General features: G+C 40.3%; 1 protein-coding gene across 1 annotated transcript in view; it reads left to right on the top strand.

Moving 5' to 3' along the window:
• The window catches only part of LOC124593932 (LON peptidase N-terminal domain and RING finger protein 3), a 190,526-nt gene extending 169,358 nt beyond the window's left edge, over positions 1-21,168 (top strand). Inside the window, exons 5-12 of the mRNA XM_047132285.1 lie at positions 5,115-5,299; positions 8,006-8,153; positions 9,487-9,589; positions 10,130-10,329; positions 11,350-11,633; positions 11,852-12,036; positions 13,022-13,218; positions 17,497-21,168. Coding sequence (XP_046988241.1) covers positions 5,115-5,299; positions 8,006-8,153; positions 9,487-9,589; positions 10,130-10,329; positions 11,350-11,633; positions 11,852-12,036; positions 13,022-13,218; positions 17,497-17,916 — 1,722 coding nt within the window. The 3' untranslated portion in view covers positions 17,917-21,168. The remainder of the gene's footprint in view (positions 1-5,114; positions 5,300-8,005; positions 8,154-9,486; positions 9,590-10,129; positions 10,330-11,349; positions 11,634-11,851; positions 12,037-13,021; positions 13,219-17,496) is intronic.
• The last annotated feature ends 6,675 nt before the right edge of the window (positions 21,169-27,843 follow it).

Below are 27,843 nucleotides of genomic sequence, written 5' to 3'. Positions count from 1 at the left end.
AAGTGAAAATAAGGGGTAAATGCAAAAAATAAGGGGCCTGAAGTTGACTACTAGTACAGAATAACAAATGGTAAATAATCGTATTGAATCATTATTCTCTATAAAAAATGATATCACTACGTTAACAACACAAGTTACATACATTCCTGTAAATACAAAGACAAGAACAAAAAAACGACACCAGAAGAAAGGTTCAATATAAAAGTTTTCTGGCTTTGGTACCGCGTCTTCTGGGTCCCAGAAGAAGGCCGCTGCAATCGTGGCCGGAACGTTGGTTTTTGTATACCAGCAGTAGTTTTTATATTATGACGCGGTACCAAACCCATAAAACTTTTCTGTCGACTGACTCTGGCCGCGGAAGCCTACGCAGTTATAAAAGGTTCAATACTTGACAGGAAGCACAATTTAAAACCTTATCTTTTAATTATTGATGCATTTCTGGTATTTGGCAATAGATCGTGCCTCTCTCTATAGAAGTGTGTCACTTTTTACAAATGAGAGGAATTCTTCACAACTACATTCAAAATTTAAACTAATCTAAAGTTCTGCTTTTATTAGTCTACACTATTTTATTATTCATTAACGAAAATTAAATACACGAATCGCCAATACTTGCTTAACTATTTTCACGTTGCAATTCTTGTTACTATAGCTGAGTGATACACAAATGCCACTTCTCCTGTAGTTGCGCTGCATAATTCTTTTTGTAATAGGCGACTGAAGAAGCCGAATAGCTTGTTTGCCTGCTTGACCTTCCTTTCCTTCTCTATGTGACATACCAAGAGAGAAAAATAACTGATCAGTCACTGCCGCTTTTCCTAGATTACGAAATGAATAACACAAAATAAATAACGACTATGAGTCCATAATTCATACTCCATACCCAACGTTTTCGGATGTTGAAGACAGTCCGCCTTGCCAAAATGTGCAATACTAAAATCTTTCTTGCAGAAAAAACTTTATTTTCTAGGTGAATTTTCTTCTGCACTGTACTCACCATCATCATTCATCTTTAACTCTTTACAAAATATTTCAATGCCTAACCGGTACATGTTTTCCTCTCAGAACACAACTACAGTGACTGAGCAATAGTGCTACGGTCGCAGGTTCGAATCCTGCCTCAGGCATGGATGTGTGTGATGCCCTTAGGTTAGTTAGGTTTAAGTAGTTCTAAGTTCTAGGGGAGTGATGACCTCAGATGTTAAGTCCCATAGTGCTCAGAGCCATTTGAACTGAGCGATAGTGAAAGAGCAACACCTCCTCACGCATTGAAATGTATTGGGCCGATGCAACACCGAACGAAAGCCATACTAGCGAGCCTAAATCTACCGATAGGACGGCAGAGGAAAACAAAGGAAAGGAAGTGATGAAGAGCATCAAAGCAATCAGCATCTAATTTATACGAATGAGTGGCGGGAATTCCCAAAATACGGGATACAGCTTGGAAAATACGGGACCCGCGGTTTTAGTCTAAATAAAGTGTAAATACAGGATTTACCGGAATATACGAGGAAGTTGGTCACCCTAGCAATACCGAGTCTTGCGCAGTGATGTCGAGCGTATGAGAATAATATTGACAGTTTGTGCAGATTGAAAGATTAGAAAGTGGGCTGAAAGGTTTACGGCGGGGAGGAAGGGGGGGGGGGGACAAAGATATGGAATCTCAAAATACAACACGTTACCAAGCCTAATACAGTGTAGGAAAGAATGGATAACTACAGATGCTGTATGATTTTTAAAGGAATCTTATACCATTCTCCCTGCAAAATAGTAGCGAGTTCGGTTAACGATGATGGAGGTGGATAGGACAACACACGGGCTCAATTGTGTATTGGGATCTGGTGAGTGTGGCGGCCAGGTTAGATGCAACAATTCGTCCTCTTGTTCACAAAACCAGTCCTGGACGATGTGGGCCGCGTGAACAGAGGCTCCGTCGTCTTGAAACACAGCACCGCCATTGGGGAAAAAACATTGTACCGTGGCGTGGACCAGATCATCCAAAATGGTCACATAGTCCTTGGCAGGAGTGCGGCAATGCAGAGTAACAGAGGATATGGCTGCCCAGATCAGCACCGAACCGCGCCATATTTCACTTGTGCGACGTAAACTCGGCCAGCAGTGTGAAATATGACTCATCCGATCAAATGACTTTCTTCCATTGCTCCATAGTCCATGTTTTACCGCCTCGGCGCCACGTTTTCCTGTTACGGGCTGTTGCGTCAGTGATTAGTGGTTTTGGAATTCCAGTTTGTTCTATAATTCCCAGCATGTGGAGTTCGCGTTGTGTTGGCACTGAGAGGGTTCGCGAGTGCGACGTTCAGTTCCGCAGCGACTTTTGCAGCTGTCGTCCTCTCACTTTTTGTCACAATCCACTTCAGTGACCATCCGTCATGATCACTCGACGCACAGTTTTATTCACGTTGCGACTTAGCGGACGACATTTTAACGCTTTCCCTGTGTACGGTATAAATCTTCTACATGCTGCCTCCTGAAATACCATACACTTTGTATACCTTGATTATGGCAGCACCCACGCTATGAATGCCAAGATTATGCCCATGTTCTGATTCACTCAGCTTCGACATAATGCAGAACACTCTTCTGACCACCACTGGCACTTGCAGCGTATTGAGGACATTGCCAGGTGTCGGCATTTATGTTCAAGCGTGCAGTTCTCACGGTGTTTCCGTAGGTTTGTCTACCACCTCCCCCCCCCCCCAACCGTATTTGAAATGCAGTTCTTGGTTGATCAGGAAATTCCAGAGGCTCAAAGGAAACGGAAGATAATGGTGTCACAACTGTAAACAGAAATGTTTATTTTACTTGCAGAATTTCTCAAAGCTGGCGAATAAGATAGGGTCAGCCGTCCAGTGGGCATACATGTTTATATTTCTGGTTTCAAATGTCACAGTACAATTATAATATGATGTACGTTATCAGTGAGCATAAGTGTCATTTGCAATTGTTACCGTAGAGAAGTGCAAGGAAAACTGAACGTGTACACGATGTATTATACAGTTCGCTTGTTTAATTTGTAATTAATTATTGTTGTGATCTACGAATCTATGCTGCCATCAAAGAGCGCCTGATGCATTGAAATGTTCTAGGGAAGGTTCTCGGATCTGTTTTCTCCCGTTCTGCATAATATCCGCTTGTGTTTGGCAAGGCGACCAATTCACGAGGAGAACATGGCAAGTGTCATCCCAGAAACTTCGCTCAGTGAAAGAGTTGAACTATTTACTCTCTAAAAAGCACATAAAGAGGCTTGAAAATTTTGACGGTCGTTTTCTCAGAAACAGTCGAGTCTCTACGGATAAGCCGAAACACGGGTCCGCTTATTATGACTCCTCTTCCCCTGAGCGAAGTTTCTGGGAAATCAAGTTGTGGGACCAGGCGTGTTCTTCTCGTCGGTCGCAGTACATATTGACATTGTCGAGCGTCGATATGGTCAGTATCAAGACATATATAAGTGTCGCGTCCCGGACATAAAAATCGCGCAATAGAGTTTCGTCGTCTTTGGCTTTGCACTTCCGCGCATTATATTGAGGTACAGTACTGGCCATTAAAATTGCTACACCAAGAAGAAATGCAGGCGATAAACGCGTATTCATTCGGCAAATATATTATACTAGAACTGACATGTGATTATATTTTCACTTAATTTGGCTGCATAGAACCTGAGAAATCACGGCCTTGATACGCCCGGGCATTGAGTCATTGTGTATGGCGTGTACAGGTACAGCTGCGCATGCAGCTTCAACAGGATAGCACAGTTCATCAAGAGTAGTGACTGGCGTATTGTGACGAGCCAGTTGCTCGGCCACCGTAGACCAGACGTTTTCAGTTGGTGAGAGATCTGGAGAATGTGCTTGCCAGGGGAGAAGTAGAACACATTTTCTGTATCCAGAATGGCCCGTACAGGACCTGGAACATGCGGTCGTGCATTATCCTGCTGAAATGTAGGGGTTCGCGGGGATCGAATGAAGGGTAGAGCCACGGGTCGTAACATATCTGAAATGTAACATCCACTGTTCAAAGTGCCATCAATGCCAACAAGAGGTGACCGAGACGTGTAACCAATGGCACCCCATACCATCACACCGGGTGATACGCCAGTATGGCGATGACGAATACACGCTTCCAATGTGCGTTCACCATGATGTCGCCAAGCACGGATGCGACCGTCATAATGTTGTAAACAGAACCTGGATTCATCCGAAAAAATGACGTTTTGCCATTCGTGCACCCAGGTTCGTCGTTGAGTTACACCATCACAGGCGCTCCTGTCTGTGGTGCAGCTTCAAGGGTAACTGCAGCCATGGTCCCCGAGCTGATAGTCCATGCTGCTCCAAACGTCGTAGAACTGTTCGTGCAGATGGTTGTTGTCTTGCAAACGTCCCCATCTGTTGACTCAGGGATCGAGGCGTGGCTGCACGATCCGTTACAGCCATGCTGATAAGATGCCTGTCATCTCGACTTCTAGTGATACGAGGCCGTTGGGATCCAGCACGGCGCTCTGTATTACCCTGCTGAACCCACCGATTCCATATTCTGCTAACATTCATTGGATCTCGACCAGCAATGTCGCGATACGATAAACCGCAATCGCGATAGACTACAATCCGACCTTTATCAAAATCGGAAACGTGATGGTACGCATTTCTCCTCCTTACACGAGGCATCAGAACAACGTTTCGCCAGGCAACGCCGGTCAACTGCTGTTTGTGTATGAGAAATCAGTTGGAAACTTTCCTCATGTCAGCACGTTGTAGGTGTCGCCACCGGCGCCAAACCTGTGTAAATGCTCTGAAAAGCTAATCATTTGCATATCACAGAATCTTCTTCCTGTCGGTTAAATTTCGCGTCTGTAGCACGTCATCTTCGTGGTGTAGCAATTTTAAGGGCCAGTAGTGTAGTATTATTGGTTCAATAATGCTGAGTGAGGGCTACATTTACAATAAATTGTAGTGAAAGTAGATTTGCAGAATTCGTTCTAAAGGGAAGAATGTATTACGTGCAGCAAACAGCCACAAAATACATGGAAAGAAGGTATGTGTAAACTATAGCTTGGAGGGGTCTCACCGTGCTGACGAGGACGCCTCTGGATTTCGCAGGGCCACTACCGGCGGGGCGCGGCGCTGTCAGCGCTGGGCCGGCACGAGGAGGCGCTGCTGTCGCTGTGCGCATGCGCGGCGCTGGAGGGCAGCGCGGCCGGCGTGCGGCGGGAGGCGACGCGGTCGCTCAGCTACGTTCTGTTGCTGTCCGCTGCGCACGCGCACTCGCCGCACTTTCCACTGGGGTACGTCTCACACACAGTTTATTTTTTGTCTGTCTTCTCAGTAAGCGCTAATATAGCCATCGGTATACTTATATAAGAATCAGCTCAACGAGGGTTATTCGGAAAGTAAGGTCCAGTTTCTCACAAAACATAAACAATCACATATTTTTTTCATTTTAAATCCTTTCATGTTTTCCTATTTTCTACACAGTTTCCATACTTGTTCAAACAATTATGTCCAAACAATCTACAAGCATTTGTATTTCTAAATCATAGACATCTGCCGCCTATGAGGATAACCAGTCTGTGGCTGCTTCGTCCATTTCGTCATCTGTTGCGAAGCGCTTGCCACAACTCCATTAGGTAGCGGAAGAAGTGAAAAATCGCTCGACGTCAAGTCTGAACTGTACGGGTCCGCATCTCGTGGTCTCGCGGTTGCGTTCTCGCTGCCTGAGCACGTGGTCCCGGGTTCCTTTCCTGGCGGGGTCAGGGATTTTCGCCTGCTTCGAGAAGACTGGGTATTTTCGTTGTCCTCATCATTTCATCATCATTCGTGCAAGTGGAAGATTGGACTGAGAAACGATTGGGAATCTGTACGGACGCTGATATCCGCGCAGTTGAGCGCCCCACGATCTAACCATCATCATCATCAACACCATGGTCCGCCCCCGGTAGCTGAGTGGTCAGCGCGACAGACTGTCAATCCTAAGGGCCCGGGTTCGATTCCCGGCTGGCTCGGAGATTTTCTCCGCTCAGGGACTGGGTGTTGCGTTGTGATCATCATCCTTTCATCCCCATCGACGCGCAAGTCGCCGAAGTGGCGTCAAATCGAAAGACTTGCACCAGGCGAGCGGTCTACCCGACGGGGGGCCCTCGTCACACGACGTTATTATCACCATCATGGACTGTACGGTGGCCATGTCACTTATTCTGAATTGCACGTCGAGGTTTAATCAGGATAGCTCAGTAGGCGGCTGCATTTATTGTTATCCCATGCCTCATAAACTCGATTAATAAGACCCCAAGTCTACCCCAAAACACGACTGCTATAACTTGCGTGTTGAGATTGGCTGCTTGGCCTTGAAATTTACTAGTGATGTCGCGTGATACCATTCCATTGACTGACTTTTAGACCGTGGGATCATGTGAGAAACCTACGTCTCGCCCCTATGACAATGTCTTCTAAAAATTGATCGCTTTCCTTATGACGTCGGTCCAGAAAATCAAGAGTACAAGCCATTCTTTCCATCTTATTTTCCTCAGTAAGCAGCGTGGGAACCCAATGCAGATAGTTCACTGAACAGCAACTTTTCAGAAACAATTTTGGGCAGAGTTGTTCTATCCACATTCGGAAATTGCGATGCTAATGTTGAAATTGTGAATCGCTGGTCTTTGTGAATCTTCTCGTCCACGGCTTGAGCCAAAACATCTGAAATCACCGATGGTCAGCCTGATCTAGGTGTATCGTGAACATTTTCCCATCCGTACTTGAAAGTTCTCGCCCATATACGCGCTTTGCTATCACTCATAGCACTGGGACCATGAACATCAATTACCTGTCGATGAATTTCCGCTGCTACAACGTTCCTTTCCGTCAAAAACCGAATCCCTCACAGGATGATTTCGTTACAGGATCATTTAGTAATCGCCAAAGTGTTACGGAGATGATAGATAAACTCCAGTGGAAGACTGCAGGAGAGACGCTCAGTAGCTCAGTACGGGCTTTTGTTGAAGTTTCGAGATCATACCTTCACCGAGAAGTCAAGCAGTATATTGCTCCCTCCTACATATATCTCGCGAAGAGACCATGAGGATAAAATCAGAGAGTTTAGAGCCCACACAGAGGCATACCGACAATCTTTCTTTCCAGAACAATACGAGACTGGAATACAAGGGAGAACCGATAGAGGTACTCAAGGTACCCACGGCCACACACCATCAGGTGGCTTGTGGAGTATGGATGTAGATGTAGATGTAGATATTTCAGTGGCCGAGTTGGTCAGTTGCTTTAAACATTTTGAATTGACACTGTAAACAGTGCACCGCAACAATACCAATGCAAATGGCATCGTTTGATGAGCAAGTCATGCCAGAAGTCAAGTGCGCATGTGGTTTTCAGTGTTCGCACGACTGTTGATTAGCTACAGCTATTCGGACCTTACTTTCCGAATAACCTCGTAAATTACAAACTGATCTGCCATTCAATTGAAAACGTATATAACAGGTGGTGGACTCTCAATTCCTTTTAAGTAAAGCAGCACAGTTTCAGTAGTCAGCAGAATGCATCACATTATGAAGAGACATTGTATTACTAGTAGTAATTTATAGTATCATAATTGTTCGGACAGCCAAAGATTATGTGGCTGGATAGTCATCCTCAGTGTCGTATAATGGGGATGCCACCAAGCCAATGCAATGTAGGTGTTTACACACACACACACACACACACACACACACACACACACACACACACACACACACACACACAGTACCCGTTTTTCTAGTTGCCAATGAAAAACATTTGATTACCACAGGAGGTTGTAAGGGTGTGAAAGAAGGAACTGTTTCCACGTTTCCCACACCAGCCACCGCAGGCAGTTTTCTGAGATGCATACAATAGTCTCCATTTCTACGTGGAATAACTGCCGGGTGCTGAGGAATATTCTATTTGTGTTGCTGCTGGAGGCAGGAGCACAGTGTATGCTATACAGAGGCCTCTCACCACAGGGGCTTCCCGGTCCGACAGCTGAAGATGGAGGGCAGCCTGCAGGCACGGTGCCAGGCGCAGCCGCGGCGCACGGCGCAGACCCACCAGCACCCGGCCTCCTCGGACTGCGAGGACTCCTCCTCTGGGGAGGAAGATGACTCTTGCCAGGTATGCTACTACTGACGCTGTTAAGCACTCGCACTCACCCTGAAAGCAAACAGCTTGCTAAAGTCTGTGTCATAAAAGTGTCTCTTCTTCTTCCCCCCCCCCCCCTCCCCCCTCCCCCCCACACACACACACCATCCTGCCCATCACCACACCATCTGCCTATCTGGCCATTCAGATTGACGTTTTCCAAGGATTCCCTTAATTACTTAAGGCACATACAGGGATGTTTTCTTTGAAAAGGAGATGACCAATTTCCTTCCCCATTTCAGCCATCGTCAATGGGACATTAAGTGCTAATTTTTCTCCATTCCTTCCCTTCTTCGTACTTCTGAAGTTGTCCGCAGTTAAATATCGTACCATCTGTCTAACTGACAAAGCACACTATTAATCAGATTCACATATTGAAAAACCAACAAAACTGCATACATACATTTTATGAACAATTGTACAACTATTTGTAATTTCTCTATAAACTGTCTCACAACCAGGACATCTGCAACTTTAAACCACCATGTATCCTCCCCTTCCTTTTCTAAAATTTTGTTTCAATTCATCAGTGTTTGTTGAACCACGTGAGCTAAAGTTCAAGCACCGAGTTACTACATAATTCACAGACTGCTAATAATAAAATTTAAAGAAAGCATTTTTCACCATAGATCTTTCAATTTTCCAAAAAGATTTCAGACTTGGTCTGTAGCATGAATGACTAAAATTTCCCAACAGAACTGTTGAAGTTTCCATGTTTTCACTGACATCATAAGTTCTGCCACTCTCATGGGGAGTACCGTGCTAAAAGATGGCATACAACATTGAATTTCTTAGCAGTTTGATTGGATTTTCATGTATGATGGCATATTGACAAGGGAACAATAAATCTTGTATGTCTATCATGTAGGTAACATTACACGACTTCGTCAGTTGGAGACATAATTTCTTTTAATGGACTGGCGAGCGTTCTGATGTTCATCACGATCGACTTGCTTTCTCCCAGTATTGAAATTTCAAACTGTTGTACAGCAGATATCTTTATTTTTTAATTGTATAGTTTTTTCTTATTTCAAATTCAAATCACAAATTTATTTTCACTCATTTCCCATACAGAGAGCTGCCATATTCAACCAGTATGACTCCTAGTAATTGTTAAAACTGCCATTGCCATACTTAATGAGATCGTGCACTACTTTTCAGATGTGTGTCATGTAATGCATTATTTTTTAACCTTTCAACTAAGAAGAACTACTTATTCAGTATAAAGTCCTTACTGTATTTAAAATAACAATAGATACTGTCCTATTACTACTCTTCTAAAAGTTAAAATTGTTTTTGTTTGCAGCCTGCACAACAGTTCTCTTCTGGCACTATGGTGTTCTTGCAAGAAAACAGCATTGTAAATAAACTAACTCATAAGGTCTTCAATCAAATCGAGAAACTGAAACGTAAGTTTAGAACATTTTTCTTCTCTAGTAGGATATTTTGCATTAAAGAAGGAATGTTGTACACAATGAAGTTTATTAAATATTTGGATGCCTTACATGTGAACTATCAAATTCAAGTAATTAACTTACTGGTTATACTTAAAGCAAGTGCATCATTTATGGAGTACTAACATAAATAATGCTAAATGTAAGGCAAAGGCAAATTAAAAATTGTATAAAGAAAGATCAGTTGCATTATTTGTAGATTGTATTCAAAACATTTTTGTTACTTGCTGTCTCATTTGTATCATTTAGAAGTTTCTTCAATGCTTCCTATAAACTTTTCTCAAGCCAAGATCTTATATCTAATACAAGATATGGTCGAAGGTCTTGTCTTCAGTAATCAGCTGTGCAGTCGGTAGTATGTAGATTGTCATAACATTGTAAGCTGTCTGATGATATAACATGAATGGGAGTAATGTCTGGTACATTTTTACTACAACAAATGTAAACTTCTGTGTGACAACAGTGATGAATCATGGATTTTTAATGTGTTTTCAGGTTCTGAAGTGCATGGCAGTGCAGACCTCAGTGTGGACCAGCAGTTAGTGGAACCAGCCGAATTTGAATGTGTGCTCTGCTGCCGGATTCTGTGGCAACCTGTTACCACACCATGTGGCCACACATACTGTTGGATGTGTCTGGACAGGTGTCTGGACTATAGCTGTGCATGCCCACTCTGTATGACATCGCTCGCTGATGTGAGTACCTCGTACTGAGGGTGTAATGGGATTAGTGCAATGCTCGGAAAAGTCTTAATAATTGTAGTTTCAGGACACCATAAAACTAATAACAGTCGTATCACATTATTATGACTTACTTACCTTTGATACTCACTGTATGTGGCTCTTGAAATACACGACTGTGTCGGTGCATATTGTGCCGTAGGGAGGAAGTGCATGTCAGTCATTGCTATTGTAAGTAAAAGGTGGGGTTGGTACCACTGCAAACAGTCAATGTGGTACACAAATTGCAAATCGTAGTTCACCATTTACATGAGATGGGAAAGGGAGCAGTTACAAAGGTGTAAGCCTACTGGGAGGAAATGGGATAGTTGATGTGCCAAACTGTTGCAGCTAACCGTCAATACTGTAGCACTGGATTCTGGAACTTTACTTCACTGAACACCAGCAAGTGTATCATTGTTGGTTAGCTGCTAAAGAAGAGTTTAAGCAAAAAATGCTTAATTCTGAACTACAGTCTCACAGTTGAGCCTGCTCTGTGACTTTTTAAGGTTCTTTTCCATGTGAGTGATAGTCTAGGCAACAAGAAAGATAATAATGTCAACTGAGAAAGCAATAAGTTGAGCAACCCAACATTTATGACGAAATCTAAAAGGATAGTTAAATATTAAATAAAAACTTTTAACTTAAGTATGAAAACATTGTAGTAAACGCAAAGGAAACCATAGAAGAATAAACTCAAGAATAATAAATTTAGTTTTCTGATACTCGGTGGATTCCTTAAAATGATGGCATTAGAAAATGGGTGGTTTCTGTGTAAGTTAACTATTTTAGTATACAGTTTATCACATTTCTTTAACTGCGTACAAACTACTGTTAGCTGACCAGGAGCTATTGATAGAGTAAGGATAGTATGAAAAATATATAGATAAACTAAGCAACTTATTCAAAATATCATTTTTGTGATTTCACTGTCTTATTGTAAGGTGTCAGAAAAGAACTAATTGTCAACAATAACTATTGTTTCCATATTTACAGTATTTGGCAACAAGTCCACGCAGTATCACGGAATTTGTCGAGTGTGCTCTACGTCTTCTGCTGCCTGCTGAGTATGCAGCACGGCAGGCTCTTCATCGCCAGGAGTTGGTTGGAGGAGGACCCCATGTGCCTGTTTTTGTGTGCACTACAGCATTTCCGTGTGTGCCGTGCCCTCTGTATGTGTACGAACCGCGATATCGTGTGATGGTGCGACGTTGTGTCGATTCAGGATCGCGCCAGTTTGGTATTGCAGCTTGTCTTCACAAAGATGCAGGCAGAGATAGGTAAGCTGATAGCCTTTTCTGTGTTTTTATCAGTGTGTACATCAAAATTTCATAGCATGAACACGTTGATCTCTGTTAACAATGTTTCAGTTCATATATTTTTTACTTGATTCAGTATGTTATAAGAAAATATTTATTTATTTGTTTTCCTTGTGTAATGAAAATTTTCAGTAAATTTTGAGCTTCACTAAGCTCACAATTATCTGTATCTTTTTTAGGTATGCAGAATATGGTACAATGTTAGAAATTAGAGACTGGATTCTCCTTAAGGATGGATGCTCCATCTTGACAACTGTCGGTATGCGTCGCTTTCGTGTGTTGGCCCGAGGAGAGCGTGATGGTTATGATACTGCACAAGTAGAGTTTCTACGAGACCAGCCTGTGATGCCAGAACATCTTGGCAGTAAGTTTTTATTTTGTTTAGTTATTTATATTTCTTGTTGAGTTTGTAATGATATCCGACAGCAACTTTTTCATTTTGGCTACTACACAATAGTGTCCTCTAGGCAGACATTGAATATCAGCATACACAAAAATTTTGGAAGTTGCATGTCTTTTGACTGCAGCATTTTAGAGATTTTGCTACACAGGGATCTTTTATAAAGCATAATGAAGGAAAATCAGATAGAAGGAAATCTGTGAATGCAGCATAAAGTGTTAATACAGCTATTATGCCGACAGAAAACCAAAGAAAACACAAAACATAGAGAAGGCAATCTGGCTCACAAAAATAAAAGCCAACAGATAAAATCTGAAAATGAAACAATTATGATAAAGCCACTGTTTGCTAAGAGAGTGTGCAGCAATCACAGCCAAACTTGATCTGGAAAAAATGTGAAAGAAATTCCGAATAGATACAGAATGGAAAGGAAGCTGATTCACTGAAGTAAGTGCACTCGGAGAGAAGAGAGATGATGGAAAAAAGCTGCAATAGAAACTGAAAGCACAAGCAGAAAATATGAAAAAAGGAAAAAAAAGTGTAAGATAATAAAGTTACCAAGAAAAGTTTTACACCTAATGAAAACAAAAGAAGCAGAATAATCAATAGTCAGTGTGCATAGATCTTAAATGAGGAAGTAATGCAGATCAGACACATTCCATTGATAAGCGAGGAATCTCATTGTCTCAAATTATGGTCAACAATGCACACAATTGCACAACATGAAAGTTCAAGAATTGCAAGATGACATGCATCTTGCCACTGAGGTTGTAAACTAATAGATTTTATTATTTTACCATAGTATAAAGCATTCCCACATCATACCAAAAGTTTCCAGTTCTTCTTTTCACATAAGTTGATTAGAATTTACAGCAAAAACATGAATGTTTGACACTTACATTATTCGTATATGTTAATCAAGCTACAAAAAAGTTAAATTATTTGACAGGGTTGCAAGAACTGCATGAGCGAGTGCATCAGAAAGGACAACAGTGGTTTGCAGCAATGCCACCCCAGGTCCAGGCAGAAATTATACGCACATTTGGCCACATGCCTGCTGTTGAGGAGGACTGGCCCACTCTAGCTGATGGACCTGCCTGGCCATGGTGGCTGCTAGCAATACTGCCATTAGGACAGCATCTGCAGGTTAGAAGAGGCACTTTTCATGTAAACAAAACAATCAGCTTTTTTATTTTAACATTATTACTATTATTATTATTATTATTTTGTAACAATATCTCATAAACTGCAGTAGCTACATATGATGTCTGTAAAAAGAATTAAATTCATTTAATATGTTGACCGGGGGACACAAAATATTAAACATAAAGAAAATACAGCACAAAAATGTGAAATAACTTTTGAGGTCTTGCTCTTCTTCTAGTAAAAGTGCACACTTTCACATGCACAACCACATGGACACCCAAATGTACACTCCCGTGGTGAGAATGATTTTAGCTTATTGATAATTGAAGTAGTTGCCTGGGCTGATGGTGGTGGTGGTGAGGGAGTAGTTAAGGACGCATGAGGCATGGAGGAGGTAGTAAGTAGAATGATGCAAGTCTTTTGACAGATGACTCAGTGGCTGTACACCAAGACAATAGGAGTTCAGATGGTAGGGTATTTGAGAGATATAGAGTGAGGGAGAAGGGGGAGGGGACAAAGGGAAGGAGGGAAAAGGGAGAAGTAAGACAGAAATGAAGAGGGTGACAGAGAGTGGAAGAGAAATGGAGACTGGTGGTGGATAAGAAGCTATGAGAGAGAGAATAAGGGGGGGGGGGGGGGGGGGGGGGAGGGACCAGACTGGTGGCAGAAGGAAGTACACAATATGGATGGGGAAGGAGTGATGGGGACAGAAGAGAGAAGGGGAAAGGTAAGGTGAGGTATTGGGAAACAGCTTAGCAGAGATCGGAGATTTGGGCCAGGGGGGTCTCTGAGACTGCAGAATATGCTGGTGAGACTGAGACATTACCCCCTCCCCCGTGTAGTTAAGATGAACTTTTGCTTGAAAGGAGTATCCAAATGGCCCATGCAGTGAAGCAGCTGTTGAAGTCATTTGCATTGTAGTGTGCAGCATATTCAGCAACTAGATGGTCAAGTTGGTGGTTCGCCATAGTTTTGCAGTGGCCATTCATGTGAGCTAGACAGTTGGTTACTTGTCGTGGCCACATAGAATACTGTATAGTAATTGCTGCAAAGCTGATATATAATGTGGCTGCTTTCATACATGACCCTGCCTTCTGTTGGGTACGAAGTTCCCATGACTGGACTGCAGTAGAAGATGGTGGATGGGTGTATGAGACAGGTCTTGCATCTGGGCCAGCCACAAAGGAATAACTAGTGGGATGCTTGATTGAGAGCAGGTTTGGAATAGGGATAGACAGGGTTATTCTGTAGCTTAGATGGGCAGTGGAACATTACTTTTGGTGATGTAGGTAGGATTTTGTTAAAGATATCCTTCACCTTAGGGCACAACGAGAACTAATCAAAGCCCTAGTGAAAGATGTGGTCGACCTGGGTCAATGCTGTTAGGTGGCTCAATAACACATTTAGTGGTGCCAGAGGAGGAGATGACACAAGAGTTTTGCTTATGGATGAGCTGTTGCTTGTCACTAAAGGCTCTGGTAAGGTCATCGGTATATTTTGACAACTCCTGCTTTCCCCTGCAGATGCAGCATTCATGGTTGGCGAGGCTGGAAGGAAGAGACATTTTTGATATGGAATGGGTGACAGCCGTCAAAGTAAAGGTACTGTTGGTAGTTGGTGCACTTGATGTGAACAGACATTTGTGGAGCCATATCAGAGTTGGAGATAGGCATCCAGGAAGGTTGCTCATTGAGCTGAGGAGGACCAGGTGAAGTGGGTATGGGAATAGGTGTTGAGGGTCTGGAGGAAAGAGCAAGACTGTCTGTGCGGAGTCCGTCATGAAAATGTCATCAATGAATTTGAACCAGACAAAGGGTTCTAGGTGTTGACTGGATAGTAAGGATTCTCCCAGATGATCCATGAATACAGTAAGCTGGCATAGGGTGCTACCATGTGAGTACTCATGGAAATACCACAGGTATGTTTATAGATTTGGTCTTCAAAAGAGAGATAATTCTGGGTGACGATATGGTTGGCTGGGAGGATCAGGAAGAGTGAGCTGGATTTGGTATCAGGAGGACACTGGACATTCCACAGCCACAAGGCATGGGGGATGTGGGTGTACAAGGCTGTGGCAAACAATGTGTAACAAGGAGTCCGTTGGTAATGGGACAAGAGCTGTGGAAAGGCAGTGAAGGAATTGTGGGATGGGAGGTTACGACAGTAGCTTGCATGTGTTGGCCAATAAAGGCTAAGATTTGTTCTGTGGGAGCATTGTACCTAGTCACGACGGACAACCAGTAAGGAGACCTGTGAAGTCAGGGCTTTGGAGTTTGGAGATTAGGTGAAAGGTAGGAGCACAGGGGATTGCTGGAAGGAGGAGGCTGGTAGTCAGGTGTTAGGTTTTGAGATGGACCTAAGGCCTTGAGTAGCTGCTGAAGGTCTTGTTGGACTTCTGGCATGGGATCGTGGTCACAAGGTTTGTATGTAAATGTGTAAGGATGTTTCTGGAGACCCTCACCCACATCACTTTGATTCGTGATCACTCTGACAGAGCTTTTGTCAATGGGAAGGACGATGAGTCCTACATTGGTTTTTAGGTTATGAATAGATATTCCATAGGAGTTATGTTGGACTCATTGGGAAGAGATTTAGGAAAGGAAGGTGAGGCTAGGTCAGAAGTGAGAAATTCGTGAAAGACTGCCTTGGAAGGGGAGGAGGATGGTGGTTTGGAGGAAGTTGGCACTGTTTTAAACAAGATTCTTTGTGGGTTTTTGATTGGCTGTTATCAGTGAGGTGTGTGGTGAAGAAATGTGTCCACTGCAGAGAGTGAGTAAGGGAAAGAAGGTTCTTTACAAGTCCAGCATGGCTGAATGACAATTTCGGGCTAAAAGTGATGACTTTAGAAAGCACTGAGACCTCTGCAGAGGTCAGAGTTTTGGCAGAAAGGTTGACAGTAGTGTTACAGGATGGTTGTTCAGGAGCAGTATGTTTCATGTGGGGTGGAGGAAGTGTTGGGTGATGTGAAAGGCAGAGTAATTCAGCAGGGCTTGGTGGGGAACCTGTGAGGGGTTGACTGGGGGGGTGGGTTTGATCATAGAAGTAGGTTACTACTTGGCTAAAGGCAGTTCCATGTGGGGATAATGCAGAAGTATAGCTGGGGCTGCTTACTTGTTTGGTGCTGGGAATGCTGTTCCAGCTATTGAGAATAAGTGTATTTACTGAAGTGATGGTATTGAGGTAGTTGTGTTCACAGAGTAAAAGGTTTCTGGAAAAGGAGTAGAGGCTGTCAAGTATGGTTTGAGCTTGGTTTATGTGATTATGAAGGAGCAGATTAATGAGTGTGAGGTACTGATGGAACTGGAGAAGGTGAAGGTTCTTGCAGTAGGACGTGTGGCAGACACAGGATGTGTAATTTGAGTTTTACTAAGGCAAAAGACAGTTCTTAGAGTTGCTGAAGGTAGAATGTGCAGGGGTTCATGATTGGATGCTTGGCAGACAAAATGAGTGACTGAAAACACAGTTTATGTAAAAGTTTCAAACATAAGGGGTTTGCAGAGCACTCAGACCTCATATTGATAGTGTGTGCAATTAGTGGTACAGGCAATGAATATTGCACTGATATACATTTGTTGGATAAATCTAAAAGTGCTATAGGTCTACCACCTGAGCAAGTAATCATTGTACCATCATATCCAGTTTATTTAATAGGGAAGAGATCTGACGATACATCTTACAGGACCATTTGAATAGAACAGGCAGCATATGGCAGGGAATTATCCTTCTGAAACTGAATATTGCCTTCATGTCATTAGATTGGCAGAAAAATGGGTTATATTACATTCTGCACTTAATACAGTACTGTTCAATATTCTCTTCACAAATAACAAACATAAATATGAATTTTAACATACAATGCTCCAGGCCATAATGACCAGAATTACACACGTGTCATAAGTGAATTTAGGGTAACCTGTCACTATCATTCATTTATATGGAAGTGATTTTCACTTGCATGAAGACAGAACATGTTCCTGTTGCTAATAGGTCTGCCAACTACACCAGAGCCAAAAACAAAGTATACAAATAAGAATGAGCTTTCACATTCAAAGTCTTGCATTCTCTTTTTATTGTGTAGGTGTACTTGTGATAGTGTGCCAGGTCTTATTGTAAAATCCAGTAACTAACCGATTTAAAAAATTTCCAATACAAATCTGAAAAACAGATATCATGTTTTGTTGTAAAGTAGGAAAAATTCAAAATGTTAAAACTTTGCTCCGAATGTTATTTACTTGGCTAATTCAACCACTGATTAATACCACATTTTCGATCCTACAGGTAGGTATCTTGTCAACAACAAGCCTCGAGAAGCGACTTCGGGCAATAGACAAGACACTAGACCAAGTGCAGCTGAGAATGGTGAATGTTGCAGGACCAAGTGCATCTCAGATATCAACTGAAAGGGTTCCTAATGGAAGCCATCAACAACACTATAGTTATCAACAGCAACAGCAGCAACAATTGCAACAACAGCAGTTACAGCTTTTGCAGCAGCAGCAGCAGCAACAACAACAACAACAGCAACAGCAACAACACCAGCATCTACAGCAGCAGCAGTATCCACATCAGCGTCAGCAACTACACATTCAACAACAACCACAACAGCAATCAAACAGTGGACAATCACAACCACCTCACCCTATGTCAATGCCATCATCTGTATGGCAACCACAACCAATGGTGGTAGAGCCATCTTGACCCTGTGATGTTTTGCCACCACCTTCAGAAAACTGCATTCAGCACTTCAGTAATCTGTACTAGTCTGTTGCACTTTCATGTGCAAGCTGTGCAGACTGAACTATCTAAGCATCCCAAATTGCAAAAAAAAAGATATTTAAGATGTTCTTCCCTTTATTCTGTGTGTGCGTTTTGTAAACATAAAAGTCTTATTCACAGTGTCCACTTTAAGAAATATATTTAAAGTAACTATGATAAACATTCCATTTTGTTTGGATGATGTACAGTATCAAAGTTAATACTTCATCCCTAAATATTAGCGTAATGAAAACTAGATAACTGTATCACTTCAAAAAGATATTTCCAAAGATTGGTAGGGAGTACATTAGAAATTGTGAAATTATTTCAGACTTACTCCTGCAGTTTTCTGCAGTATACCGACAGAGTAAGGTAACTATATTCATTTATAGGCTTCCTAAAGACAAAGAAGAATAAAAAGGAATATGAGATGTATTTTATATCAGTCTCCAGATACTGTGTTAGGTATTGTTTATCAGTCACAATTTCTCAGTGTGTTAGGTACAAACAAGAGAAGAGTAAAATATCTAATTTCTTGAATGAATTTATCTCTCTTTCTCAGTTTTTGGCAAAAAGATTTTCATGGTTGTTCTTATTAACTTTTAAGGACTGTTAAGATAATCATTACAGAAGATAAAGTTCACCTACTGTGATGACCTGTTATCTCTCCTATTTGCATGGCTTGTATATAAAAATCTTGACTACTTTTGACAACTACAGTGTCACTGAAATTCTGTTCCGTAGTCAAATTAGGTCTCCCTTGAGTTTTCATGAAGCATCATCTCTTATTAGCTAACATGAAGTTATTATTTCCTTGCAAATTCCATTACATCTTATAGTTCTATGCCATTCATAAAGGCGCCTTTCTTATCGTGTTAAGTGTTTCTTGATTGTTTTACTAATTTTTTCGTCACTGTATATCCCATATGATTTTCTTTCGATATTATCTATACAGGTCTGACAAATTCTGCTGTCTCACTCTAATTAATTTGCTTTTTGCTCTGTGTGTTTGCCGCATGCCTAACATGAATTTCACAAAATATCATTTGGACTGAGTAATAAAGTATGTAACACAAAACGAACATATACAATAAAATATGAGTGGATTTATGCATTAAAATACTGTAAATTAATGCCATTTTACATTGCTTGAACATTCCTCTTATACTATTTTTCTGATTTTAATTAGTGTTAATTCTTAGCATGTTGAAAATTTCTTGGGTTATGGTATAATATTGTGTGTCAGTTTTCCTCAACTGAGTAAAAGGTCTTCTGTATCCTTAATTCACTGTCATACATAATCTTCTACTTGTAAATAGATGTGCTTGCATGTGAACAACTGACAACTCTCACTACAATCCACAAAAATAATCTATTTTCCACCTATAGCATATAAGATGGAACTTGTTTCTGTCATTTACACAGGTCAAATAACTTCTATTTTCTATATTATTTTTCACTCAGGGTCATATTTTCATATGGCAGCTCCTTGCTCTTGTGTAAATCAATTGAGAAGAGTATTTAAAAGCAGCAGTTATGAAATAATAATATCATTTCATATGCAGATTGAAGCGTTTTGCTCTTCAAATAATGAAATACCTAAATTATATCATTATTATACACAGGTTGGTTTCGGTAATGCTTTTGCTGTTTAATTGAAACAGCTTGCCTACAGTCATGGGATGCATTGGGTATTGTCTTGTTCTTGATGACAATGTTGACTCATAGCAAAAAGCATTAAAGATCTGAGTAATGGAAAACTAGAAAGTATTAAAACAGATGTCCATAGAAACGAATATAAAACAATAAAGGAAAGGAGCTTACATGCAAGTGTGATTTATGATTTGTCAGTTTGCTCAACAGCACATTGACTGGCACAGTGAGTTGTTTTTGGGAATGTCTTTCTAAAAAATCATTCTTTTTTTCTATAATACAAAGTGACAGTGCTCTTGAGAATATAAAAGTTAATAGTTAGCAAATACTCCTACTCCCAGGCATACATTATGGAATAATCAGGTCTTTGATACAAAATTTGCATGTGCCAAAACTGAAACTAAACTCAGTGACAAAAATAAAACATAGTCAGAAAGAACATCTATAGTAACTAGTTATAAATGTAAGCAGGATAAAGCTACAAAGATTTTACTAATTAATGTTGTATACTTTGCAAAATGGAAGTGTTAAAGAATACAGAAACTGTTTCCTGTCAGTGTTAATTTGTGTAGAGATTTCCTATATCACATGTTACAGAATAGACAGTAAGAGTATGAAAAGACTGATTAGATATAAGGTTATTTAATTATGAGAGATTACTACTGGTACTGTGAGACTTACTTAACTAACACTATTTTTCTGTGTGCAAGAAAATTGGCATACATATTACGTCAAAATAATTGGCTGACTGATCTTTGAAAAGAAGATGGAACTGCTAGTTTTCTGTAGTAATCTTTACAAGCATTTAGTCCAGTATGGAAATGGGTCTTTCATCATAATAAATTAAATACACCTGAAAATGCTATGCACATTGACATTGTTACCAAAATGAGGTACTATAATGTTGGCAAAATGATTAGCTACATATGCATCATTGTTGCCGTTTAAATGTAAGAGTCATATATTTTTCCACTTTTCTCATAATGACATACTGGACAGATTATTTTGCAGTTCTTGATACCTGCATTTTTTAAATGTCCAGAGCCCTAAAATATGTATATTGTATTTACACTGCTTTCCCATATTTTTAAAAATTATTTTCTAAAAATTATTTATCTCTATGGGTTCTTCTGTTGTCACATCTTCCAAATTCATTTCTTTAAATCCCTATACCCCCCTCCTCCACCCTTTTAAAGAAAACTGTCAAATTTATAACATACTACTACACTATTTTTTGTTTCTTTCTTTTGTGTGGTTAGCCTTACAACTGTCACTGCAAAATATTTTGCAGAGTGTAGGATTCTGTCCTTCAAAAAAAGCTGCCTAGATCAGCCTAAGTATTCTAAAACCATGATATATTTGTATTATCACAGTGGCACAACATCAGTTGAGTGAATGATTTCATAGACATTCATTGACTCAATTGTCTTCACATTAAAGTATTTATATAGTTTGTTCATATGTAATTGTTTGTGTCTGTGGGTGTGAAAATGTATTTATATAACAACAAGTGAATGTTGAAACACACATTGTGATATTATTAGTAGGATTGTTAGTTTATTTATGTTAACTAATTAAACTGTGTTACAGATTATGAATTTGAGACTGTTTTTCATTGACAGAAACCTCACCATTTCCCCACACTCTAGTTAATTGTACCAGCTGTGTTAACATTAATCAGAAGGAAAATTGTGTTTGATGCTGAAGTAGACTGGCAATGAATATTCACCAATTAAAAGCGTATTTGTCTTTTTTAAAGACAAGTATATCTTTAGTTGATGCAGTGTTACATTTAACATACGTGTTATACACATAAAGGAAAGATGCTTATAAGAAATACTAGGGCGATCCAAGGAACACATGTATCAAAACCACAAACTGACAGACAACATTGACTCATACTGAGAATATTACTTCCTGTAGTGATACTAATTAATTGCTTTAGTACCTTCTGGTCACACTATTGTTAAGCAGTTAAATACATCTGCCAACCTCCGCCATGCTCTTTTGCCAATGCATAAACTTTAGATGGGGTATCAAATAGTGGTGGTGGTAGTGGTGGTGGTGGTGGTGGTGGTAGTAGTAGTAGTAGAAGTAGTAGAGAAAAAAAAACCATTTTATGAAGTGGGGCAGTGAGGATACACATTTATTTAAAGGATCAAGAAACAACATTAGAAAGAAAGCAAAATTAAGTAAAAAAACTGAAGGCAAGAGCAGAGAGAGGTAGAAAATAAATAGAAAAAATGGAGTGACAATTAAACTGATTATTTATTTACTATTATGGTAATAGCTCACAATTCAGATTTCTCAACACTACACAATGTATATGATTACAACAGTAGTTGCTTTTAGATTTCAGGGTTATCAGAAGAGGCCAATACTCTCTCTTTGAAAGAAGTGCAGAAATATAGATAGGCCCATGAAGACAGTGTTGAACATTCCTGGTCAATGCACGATATCTATGATGAATAGTTATATTTTCTCCAACTTTTTATTCTATTTTATGCACAATTTTTCATTTTTTATTTTTAATGGTCGCTACATTTCAGTTAGTGTGTTTCTTACATTTGATACCTGCTGGTGGATGGAAGAGTTAGTGTCTATACCAAAGACAGCCAAGAGAGTGCTATCTTTTATTGGAGCAAATGAGTTTATCAAAAAGGGTAAGAAACATAGCTAGTAAATACACAGAGGTCAATAAATGTTAGGAATTAAGAAATGCGTAACAGTTAATGAACAGTTGAAACATATTCAGTGGGGTCATCTGTAGATTGTCATTCACTGTGTAAATCTGAGAATCATTTGTGTGCGTGAGCTCCATGGGTCTTTCTTTATATGACTACATATTATGTGATTCCTTCTAAAGAATTCCTTGTAGAAATAAATAGCCATTTACACAAATGAGCCAGTAATTGAAATAAAAAGTATGTATTCTAAGTTTTACATGAGCCCAAAAAAAGCTATACATCTTTTCCAAATTGAGACCAAATTTCATTTTTTTAGTCATCTTACACATAAAATACTTTTGAGATTAATTTTTGAATTTGGTTTCAATTGTAATTTTTAGAAAATAAAAAGTAAATGCAATCTCTTTGAGAATTCTTACGGAATTTGTTGTTGTAATAAATAGCGATAGTCAACACCTTGCCAATGCATTTTAAATTTGGATTACATAAACTATTTAAATATTAATTACCTGTGTGTGCCATTTCTACTTTCAAAGTTGCTTGGTACATAGCACAAAGCACAACAATATTGGTGGCAGTACATTGAGCAGGCAGTGCTTGTTCCCTTCATCCTCATAAGTCTCCATGCTGGGAGGAATGTTTCCCCCACACCCTGTATACCCATCTATTAGCAGTCAAGAAAAAGGTAGACAGATAGTAATCACAAACAACAAAATACCAAATGGTTCAAACATCGTGATATATCTTATACTAAAAGAATATGGAGGTACCAAAGAAAAAATTAGAGGACTTCTTCACACAGCAGGACACAGTGTTGTACCAACTGAGTATATTCAAACTGGTGCATTGATGGGATTATTGCCTCAATGCTCACAGCAATTTTGCCTCATCAGCACACTGGCATTCTGGACTATATGGTTTTCAAACGGAAACTCTGATCCTCTCTTATGTTACCATGGAAGGTGGTTACAAGAAATAAGTTACAGGCAACAAACATGTGAAATGAAAAAATGAAAGCATTAGAATTCACTGAAGCATGAAAAATAGAATAAACATTTTGTCACAGATTAGGAAACATTTTTTTTTTCATTCAATACAAGCATATGAGATTGTCACATCCAACTATTTCAATAAAAGAAAATGCCAGGTAAGTTGTGAAACAAACTTCTGCTTAGCATTCACTAGCATGTACAAGAGTATTTTGGAAAGTAAAGATACACTGTACGCCAGAGGAACAGAAGAGTTTTGACGAACAAGTTGGCAACACTGGTGTTAACCTTGAACCGTTAGCTTTCTCCTCGCAGTCATTCAGCAGTTGAACATTGCTTCTGGTTGGAGTAGGTCATGTTTAAAATGGCTGCACCAATTCGGAATCCCGCCAAATGCGAAGTGCACTCCATCATACGTTTTCTTCATGCAAAAGGTCAGTGACCAGCGGATATTCACAAAGAAATTGTTTCTGTTTATGGGAACATTATGAATCGACAAAATGTAACGAAATGGTGTTGTCATTTCTCTGAAGGTAGGACAGATGTTCATGACAAATAAAGAACAGGTCAGCCATCTGTGATCTTTGATGCCCTTCTTCGGAGAACGGAGGAAGCAATTCGTGCGAATAGACGTCTCACATTGAAATAATTGCATCAGATCATACCAGACATGTCGATGACAACTATTTATGACATTGTGACTGGGTACAGGAAATTGTGTGTACGCTGGGTTCCAAAACTGTTAACAGAAGAACACAAAAAGAAAAGGATGGGCTTTGCACTTGACTTCCTCACTCGCTATGCTGAAGCAGCTGATGAGTTCCTTGATCACATTGTGACAGGTGACAAGACAGGGGTTTATCACCGTACTCCTGAATCCAAGTAACAATCAATGCAATGGCGCCATTCAAATTCACTAAAAGCCAATAAATGCAAAACATCGATTTCAGTGAAGAAAATCATGGCTTCTGTTTTTTGGGACAGACAAGGCATTCTTCTGTTGGAATTTATGCCTCCTGGAACGGCAATTAATGCTGCTGCATATTGCCAGACTTTGAAACGTCTTTGAAGGGCAATTAAAAAAAATGCAGGGAAATGCTGACAAGTGGAGTCCGCTTGCTTCATAACAGTGCTCGGCCTCACACAGCACTCATAACCAAAGCACTACTCAAACAACTTAAATGGGACATATTGGACCATCCGCCATACAGCCCGGACCTTACGCCCACCGATTTCCATGTCTTCCGTTACCTGAATTCACATCTTGGTGGAAAATCATTCCAAAGATGAAGTTGAAATGTGGTTCCGACAACAGGCAGCAACCTTCTATGACTGTGGGATACAAAAGCTTGTGCACCGACTTAACAAATGTTTGGATAATGGGGGTGATTATGGCAAAAAATAACAAATAATCCAGTCAATATGATGTAACTGACGTTTTCTAAATAAATGTTCTGTTTAAGGACTGCAAGCCATTGTATCTTTACTTTTCAAAATGCCCTCGTACACTAGCTTATCAAAAGCATCCAGACACCACTACGTAATTTGCAGTTGACTACTAGATGTCATGTAAGGTGGCCCTGCCAGTATAAAAAGAGGTGGACATATTGTGTTGTTAGTAGAGAGGCAATGACAGGAGAACAGATCAGTCAGAAGGTCTCACTGACTTAGAATGTTGCCTAGTCACTGGACATCACCTGGGTAACAAATCCATCAAGCACATTTTAACCCTTCTCAAGCTGCCCAAGTCCACTGTTGGTGGAAATGTGAAGAAACGACCACAACTAAACCAAAACTCATGTGTTGATGGACAAGGACCATTGAGCACTGCAGAGTGTGACTGTAAAAATCACATTAAGTCAGCAGAAGGAATCACGCTCGAGTTCCAAAGGGCTACCAGTAGTCCAGCTAGCACAATGACTGTGTTCAGGGAGTTAAACAGAATTGGGTGCAATTGTCAAGCTGCTCCTTATAAGCCATAACTTATGTAGTGAATGTTAAACATAAGATCTGAGCATACGGATTACATTCCCAGATATGTGAGCAACTCAAAAAGTTCTTAAGTAATATAACCCGGTATGTTGTTCTCAATGACAAATGTTCATCAGAAACAAGGGCACTGCCAGTAGTGCACCAGAGAAGTGTGATAGGACTGCTCTTATTCTTGATACACATACTTGATCCGACAAACAGGATGGGCCACTATTTACGGCAGTTTGCTGATGATGCTGTGGTGTATGGGAAGGTGTCATTGTTGAATGACTATAGGAGGATACAGGATGAATTAGACAGAATTTCTAGTTGGTCTTATGAATAGTGGCTTGCTCTCAATGTAGAAAAATGTGAGTTAATGTGCATGAGTAGGACAAACAATCCTGTAACATTCAAATACAGCGTTAGTAGTGCACTGTTTGACAGAGTCACATTGGCTAAATATCTAGACATAATGTTGCAAAGTGATATGAAATGGAACAAACACATCAGATTGGCAATGGGGAAAGTGAATAGTGAATTTCATTTTATTGGAAGAATTTTGGGAAAATGCAGTTCATTTACAAAGAAGGCAGCTTATAGAAAACTAGTGGAACCTATTCTTGAGTTCTGCTCAAGTGATTGGGATTCCCTACAGGTCAAATTAAGGGAATACTTTGAAGCAGTTCAGAGATGTGCTGCTAGATTTGTTACTGGTTGGTTTGATCAACATGCAAGTATTACAGAGATGTTTCATGAATTCAAATGGGAATCCCTGGAGGGAAGATGATGTTATTTCCATGAGGCACTATTGAGGAAACTTAGAGATCATCCATCTGAGGCCAATTGCAGAAAGATTCTACTGCTGCCAATGCACAATTCACATGAGGATTATGGAGACAAGATGAAAAAAATTAGGGGTCATATTGAAGCTGATAGACAGTCATTCTTCCCCTCATTGTGTTTGTGAGTGGAACAGGAAACTAAATGACTAGTAGTGGTATGTAGTACCCTCTGTCATGCACCATATGGTGGCTTGCAGAGTATGTATATTTATGGAGATGTAAGGACACTTGAGGTGGCATGAAGTTGGACAGTGGTTGCTTTAAAACAATTGATTTGGAGTGATGAATCATGCTATTCCATGTGGAAACCCAGTGAAGTACCAAGGAGGCAGTGTTATGGCACTGGTGTTTTCATGATCTGGATATGAACCAATTATTGTGCTTAAGAGAATACTAATTTGGAAGTATATGAAAACATTTTACAACATTGTAAACTGCAAATGGTAGAGGAACAGTTTGGAAACAATGATTGTATCAGCATGACTATGCATCCTGTCATAAAGCAGCATCTGTGAGCCAGTGGTTTGTGACAATATCATTCATGAGATGAACTGGCCTGCCCAGAGTCCTGACCTGAACCCAACTCATCTTTTGGATGAGTTAAAACACCGACTTCACTCCACACCCCAGAATCCAACATCACTATTTCTGTAGCATCAGCACATGACGAAGCAGGATTGCCATTACTACACAGATATTAAAAGTGTTCCCATCAGAGTTCTTCCTGTCATAAAGGTGACGGGTCAACATGCTCTGTATTAATGCCACTAATAGGTGTCCGTATACCTTTGATCGGATAGCGTACTGATCACAGATGTGATACATCTTACATATAAATTCATTTCTCACACATATTAAATTATTCATTACTCAAGGAGGTGGTAATGCTCACCACATTCATAACATTCAATAAGTCACATGTGTCTTATGGGGCCAGTGTTGGCTAATGCTAAGTTTGGCAGTTAGTTAACAATATGAATTTTCCATGGATAATAATTATGACCTCTTTCTATGGTATGCTGAGGTGGACTCAGGGTTCCTGAGCTATGAAATGGTGAAGCCTGCAAGTACTTCTACAACTGGAAGCCTATGGAATACCTCAGCAATTATACTGCAGTGTGGCAGTGGAATATTATGTGTCACAAAGACCTGGGCTTAATTGCTCCACTAACAAAATCTCCCCCCCCCCCCCACCCCCACCCTCCCCCTCACACACAAATAGAGACAATCTAAAGGGTTGCTTGCTGATAATGCCAATGCTACAAAATGGTTATTAGTGTGCAGCATATGAGCAATAACAAAACAATTAAGAAGGTACGCTGATGACCATAGGAATCTGCATGTAGGTGGGCAGAAGAACCAGTTATTACAGTTGTGGGCCAGCTGGTCTCAAGAGAACATGTAATGACTTTATGACACCCTTCCCTACTGAATCAGCACATGCATCCAGGCCAGAGAGGGTGCAACATCTTAGTGATAACTGGGCTCATGCCAAATCTTTGTAAAATTTGATTCAATTTGCAGTCTCTGAAGTAACATCGCACACCCCCTCAACCCTTGTAGTTTCATCTCATTTAATCCTCCCCTTTTTGGATGTTTCACTTTTTTATCAGGCACTGTATATATAAAAAGAAATTCAGATTTCAGGTGTCACCTGACAAGACCTTTCCTTAGTCTTGACTAGAGCTAGATCAAGAGTCTAAAAAATTGTTGATCTTATTCTCC

Source organism: Schistocerca americana, chromosome 1 (assembly GCF_021461395.2).
Source record: "Schistocerca americana isolate TAMUIC-IGC-003095 chromosome 1, iqSchAmer2.1, whole genome shotgun sequence".
In the NCBI taxonomy this organism is placed as follows: domain Eukaryota; kingdom Metazoa; phylum Arthropoda; class Insecta; order Orthoptera; family Acrididae; genus Schistocerca; species Schistocerca americana.
Note: the sequence above shows the minus strand (reverse complement) of the source record. Positions and strands in the feature narration are given on the sequence as shown.